Source organism: Danio rerio, chromosome 13 (genome assembly GCF_049306965.1).
Source record: "Danio rerio strain Tuebingen ecotype United States chromosome 13, GRCz12tu, whole genome shotgun sequence".
In the NCBI taxonomy this organism is placed as follows: Eukaryota; Metazoa; Chordata; class Actinopteri; order Cypriniformes; family Danionidae; genus Danio; species Danio rerio.
This window is the reverse complement of record NC_133188.1, coordinates 24,846,460-24,852,500: the sequence shown is the minus strand read 5'-3', so window position 1 is coordinate 24,852,500 and position 6,041 is coordinate 24,846,460. Positions and strand designations below refer to the sequence as shown.

The 6,041-nt window shown below is 38.3% G+C and overlaps 1 protein-coding gene across 2 annotated transcripts in view; it reads left to right on the top strand.

Annotated features, from left to right (window-relative positions):
* Nucleotides 1-5,364, top strand: part of si:dkey-191g9.7 — a 6,333-nt gene extending 969 nt beyond the window's left edge. The window contains exon 2 of one of the 2 annotated variants that reach the window (XM_068213027.2): nucleotides 1,047-5,364. In XM_068213027.2, coding sequence (XP_068069128.2) covers nucleotides 1,054-2,361 — 1,308 coding nt within the window. In that variant the 5' untranslated portion in view covers nucleotides 1,047-1,053 and the 3' untranslated portion in view covers nucleotides 2,362-5,364. Of the gene's footprint in view, nucleotides 1-1,043 lie in introns of both variants that reach the window. The other variant, XM_005156902.6, reaches the window with a different exon arrangement.
* The last annotated feature ends 677 nt before the right edge of the window (nucleotides 5,365-6,041 follow it).

Below are 6,041 nucleotides of genomic sequence, written 5' to 3'. Positions count from 1 at the left end.
TGAAAACACAAAAATGTAATACATAGTTTCTGTTCACCACTGAAAGTCCAGCCAACTTTAATGACTTTAGTAGTCAATCTAAGGCCATATATACTTGCAAAATAAACAAAGTTTTGCAAATAAAAAATAAAGTATTGAGCAAAAAAAAATAGATAAATAAATTCAAAACTCTAAAAATGACAAAGTAAAAATTTTATTTTAATAAATATTAATTTTGCTAACAAAAAATAATGAGAAATAAAAATGAAATTTGAAAAAAACCTGCAAATAAAAATCAAGCAGAGCAAAAAATAAATACAAACATTTGCAAAAAAAATGTAAATATATATATATATATATATATATATATATATATATATATATATATATATATATATATATATATATATATATATATATATACATTTTTTTTACAAATTTCTTTATAGCATTGCCTTTGAAAAAACATCCAGTCAATTGCAATGCTCATTTTGATAAGTTTGCGATGCTGTTTTCACTTTGCACTTCATGTTTTTGCGCGTTTTGGCCCTGATTTGACAAGGGGGCGGAGTCAAAGGAACTGTTCTTCACAGTATCTATGCTGTTGTCTCAAAGAATAGCAACAGCATATTGCAGTACTTAGGGACAGTAGAGTGAGAAATCAAACCCAGTGGAATTAGGACTGTGGTAGACTCACAGACACTTCAACCAGCCTTTCCCCTTCTCAGTATACTGTCAAATAAATGTGTAGATCTGCTGTGAACAGCATTAATCGAGCCCAATCCATTGAAAAGTATTACAGAAGATCTGTTCAAATTGTTCATGCTAGTCAGAGTATTTATATCCAAGAGATGTCTCTTCATCACATCAAGGCTATCAATCTTCAGAACAATCGTGTTGCTAAATATTTATTACTGTCCCTTTGAATTGATTGGTTTGAATGGATCCAAGCTAACTAAAAGTTTGTCTTTGTTTTTTTAAAAAACAAGCCCAAAAACAACAACTTTCAATCAACTTAAAAAATTAATCAACTAAAAATATCTTTTCATCCTCTTCTTTTCCAGCAGATATCTGATGGCAGAGGCTGGACACACCATATCATTCCCACCAGTGGGAACAATCCCCTCAGATCCCCTTGTAACAGCTGACTGCTGTTCATCAGAGTTGAAAGCTGAAGATGTGCTCAGGAATAGCTCCAGTGAAGCCCCAACAGAGCGCCTAAACCATTGCCAGATTGATCAACACAATGCAAGTCCCCACCGCATTGCTGAGACCCATGTATCCGACAGTGTGTGTTTACACCCAATGAGCCATCAGAATAAACATGACTGTAGTGGGTCACTGATGGTGCATAAGGACCTGAATGATCACAGTTTGTTATCAATACAAAGAAGCCACTCTGACAGCTTGCAGATTTTTAAAGATGCCGCAGCGTCTCCTCGCTACTGTGAAATGGGCGCATCGTTTTGCCAAGGACGAGAGAAGGATGTTTGTGCGCAGTCATTTCCTTCTTTAGTGTGTAAACAGGCCATGCCACTTCAACAAAGCAACACGGTGACCACTTCCATCAGAGCTGGAAGCAGCGGGTCGAGCAGCCCAACTCAACCAGCCAAACACAGTTTCATTCAGATCTGTGAAGTCATTCCAGAGTCTACCTGCCCCAAATTTGAAAAGCCCGTTTGTTGTAACTCTCACTTCCACCATGGAGCTGTCAAGGACACGTTTGCTGCGTATTGCCACCCACAACCTATTCCTGCCCCAGCACAACTAATTCCACACTTGGTAGGAATGGATGAGAGCTACAAGGGCCAAGGACAAACAGGCAACCTGCTTGCTCTTCCTCGGCTCATCTCCTCTGTCAGCGAGACTGGGTTGGATGGTAATCGACTCCTCCGCTGCTGCAATATGGACTGCTCTTGGTCTGGTCCATTGCGTCCAGTTGGCGCCCATCAATGGGTGGACGAAAAGACGACGAGTGATGCGAGTACCATGACCTCACAAGAAGACCTGAGAGATGTAGGAGTGCAGGTGGGTCAGGACTCCAAAGAGCTTCCCCAGCACGTCTTCCCAGAAGTGTGTCTAGTCCAGCAGAAGACGTCAAAGAGTCAAAAGTCTCCAGTGAGGGAGGTGAAATGGGATGCTGAGGGAATGACCTGGGAGGTGTATGGAGCCTCGGTTGATCCAGAAGAACTCGGACTTGCGATTCAGAAACATCTGGAGATACAGATCAAAGAGACTAAGGGAATAGCTGCAAAACTTTCAAGGCAAAACACGACAACATCCCAGCACAGCTCAGGATCCATTCAGAAGAGAAAAAAGGGGTTTTTGGGATCCCTACGCCACCCTGCTTGCTGTTCCGGTACCACGGGTGCAGTAGATTAAACCACGTTTCTAGAATAACCCCAATGCAGCACATTTTGCTGATTTTCACTAGCTCATTAGTAGAGACTCCTAAGATGGAGTCACGCAGTGCTGTAATTACAGGCATTACTAGTTTCTAACTTGTAAAAAGTGTTTAAGTCCTTGTAGAACTTATAAATTGGGAGGTGTAACTTGTACTACCTGACCATTGCAGATATACTGAGATGCCACGTATGGCTATCCTATGAACAGATCATTCCAAGCCTGAGGATGTAAACAGCTCAATGTTGTACATCAGACGTCATTTTGAAATTACAGCTAGTCGAGAGATTCGAATTGTGCAGTCTTGGGGTCACTCAAAAAATGTGTTTGGGCATTACTGGGCTAAAGGACCTAATTGAGACATGTAGACATATTCAATAGAAAGATTTATATCCCAAATACTCTCGAGAATTGAATTTGACTGCCAAGCAAGATTCCATATAGGACAGATTCCAAATGCGGGATGTTTTAGAACTTACTTAGCCAACAGCAACAGTCATACATGTCAGAAAAATCTAGTCTTCCTTTCATTTTGAATTCTGCACTTTAAAAGGACAGCTCACCCAAAAATGAAACGTTCCTCATCATTTACTCACACTTACTCAAGTGGTTCTAAACCAGGGGTCTCAAACTCGCGGCCCGCGGGCCATTTGCGGCCCTCAGTGCAATATTTTGTGGCCCGCGCCGACCGCTGTACATTGACAGAATCAGCGGAGCGGGGAGAGAGAGCGCTCCCCGCTCCGCTGATTCTATCCGTACACATCGGTCACCGGCATTCCCCGCCCGCCGTGTAAACAAAGGGGCGGGGATGCCGGTGACGTCACCATGCACCCCGCCCCTTAGTTAGACGCTGTGACGGGCGGGAAGTAGGAGGGAACTCACGCCGGCCAGAACCAAGGTAAGCTGTTCCCGCCCCTGCCTGCCACTTAGCTACCTAGCTACAGCCTGCATCTTATATATATTATAGGTAGATACATTACAGACTGGTACAGACTGATGTGACTGGAGTGGGGTGGGGGTGTTTTATTTATACATATATACGCCTTTTTTTAGGTGAGGGAATGGAAGTTTTGAGTGAGTTCCCCCACTTTTTTCCCAAGGACTTGGCCTTTTTGGGAGCACATATTTGTGTGAGAAGTTATTCTCCACCTTGAACTTCAATAAGTCAAAGTACAGGTCTAGACTTAATGATGATCATCTTCAAGCCATACTGAGGGTCTCAACTGCTTCCGCTCTAAAGCCAAATGTGGTTCAGATTTGTGAGAAGAAGCGCTGTCAAGTCTCTGGCAACAAGGAGTTGGAAAAAGATGCCATGTTCAGAAGAACTGTTCATAATCTTCACTCAATGTTCTATTAATGTTCAGGACACTTAATGTTCAGAAGAAATAATTAAAACTGTTAATAATGACATTTGAGGACTTTTTTGTGTGAAATCCCTTATGCGGCCCAGCCTCACCCAGACTTTGCCTCCTGCGGCCCCCAGGTAAATTGAGTTTGAGACCCCTGTTCTAAACTTTTATGATTTTCTCCTGTGAACACAACTCAAGAAGTTCTGAAGAATAATTGGAAAATTCAGCCATTTACATCCATAGTAGGAAAAATGCCATGGAAGTCAATGGCTGTTTTTTCCTCAACATTCTTCAAAACATCTCAGACAGGTTTGGAACATGTGTAATTCAATGTGTATTTTTATAGCATCTACTTGGATGATGCGACGGCAGCCACAGGACAACAGCGCCAGTGCGCTCACCACACACCAGCTATTGATGGAGTGAGCAGATAGTAATACAGCTAACTCAGTGGATTGGGATGATTAGGAGGCCATGATGGGTGAGGGCCGATGAAAGGAATTTGGCCAGACCCCTACTCTTTCGAAGAAGTGCAGTGGGATTTTTTAATGATCTCAGTTTAACATCTCACTGTCAGTAGAGTGTCCCCTTTACTCATCTGGGGCACTTCACTTTACCTGCTGGCCTCACTAACACCACTTCCAACAGCAACCTAATTTTCCCATGTGTTCTCCCATCGAGATACTGACCAGGCTCAGCCCTGCTTAGCTTCAGTGAGTAACTGGTCTTGGGCTGCAGGGTGATATGGCTGTAATGGATGAGGAGTAAATGATGGCAGAATTTCCATTTTTGCGACTATGTGACAATTCCTTTAATTGCTGTAGACATTTGCATTGTAGATTTAATATTTTAGTAATTTAGTAAAAGATTGTGGGTTATTTTGTAACATATAATTTGTCTTTTTGTTGTTTTCCACGACTAAATAATTATTAATATTATAATACAAGTCGTAACATAAAGCAAAACTTGTTTAATTCTATGAAAGCACTGTGATCTGGGTCAGGGTGAAGAGTAACTGTGGCGCCACCTGCTGGTCAAAGCATGAAAGTAATACAAAGGTGTGATATTTTAGTGCAATTCCAAATATTTTAATATATTTTAAAATGAAATTTCCGTGATGTTCCAGTCTGCATTGTCACATGATGTTTTAGTAATCATTACTGTTTGTTGCTTAAGACAATTGTCTAATTTTAAGTGTTTCATTTTTGTTTACTTTTACAAATGAGCCCATCCTTCCTTAATAAATATTTTATTTTATAAAACTCTTACTGACCCTAAACTTTCTAAATATTATACTAATATAACAGTACTAATAAATATTAGCATATTAGATGTAGCAGGTGAGCTTATTAGTTCTTACAGTTGATTAGACATTACATTTCTGAATGATACAATTTCCAGTCAGATTCACCTTTTAAAAATAATTTATAAAGGGTCTACTGGAGCATGGTGTAACAAGTACGGATTTCTGAAATAGAAGCAGGATTATATTTGGATTTACACATGTTGATACAGAAGTAGAGTCCAGTTTGTTTAGTTATTTGTCAAAAGCTAATCAAATGTTTCACCAGCAGCATTGTTTTTGTCTGTATTCTAATGTAACAATAAAAGCAATATGACAGATAATTGAAAACGTTTATATTTTTTTCTGTTCTATTTTATTCTATTCTGTTCTATTCTATGTTATTCTACTCTGTTATTCTGTCATTATGTTGTTTATTCTATTGTTTTATTTCATTCTATATTATATTCTGTTGATTCTATTCTGTTATATTTTATTATATTCTGTTTATTGTATTCTCTATTATTCTGTTTCGTTTATTCTATTATGTTCTGTTTATTCTATTCTATTTTATTCTGTTCTGTTTATTCTATTCTGTTGTTTATTCTATTGTTCTATTTTATTCTATTCTGTTCTATGTTATTATGTTGTTTATTGAAGTGTGTTTTATTTTATTTTAATCTGTTTATTTTATTTTGTTCTATTTTATTCTAGTCTGCTTACTATATTATATATTAGTCTGTTCTGTTAATTCTATTCTGTTCTATTTCATTCTATTCTGTTTCTTATTCAGTTCTGTTCTATTTTATTCTATTCTGTTCGATTTTAGTCAATTCTGTTCTGTTTTATTTTATTCTATTCCATTCTGTTTATTCTTTTCTGCTTATTCTATTTAATTTTGTTTATTCTTTTCTGTTTACTCTATTCTGTTCTACTTATTCTATTCTATTCTTGACTTCATCAAGCTAAATGCATGCAATCTTTGCTTAAAACAAGTCACTGTGTGTATTTTTACATTTCTAATTTAG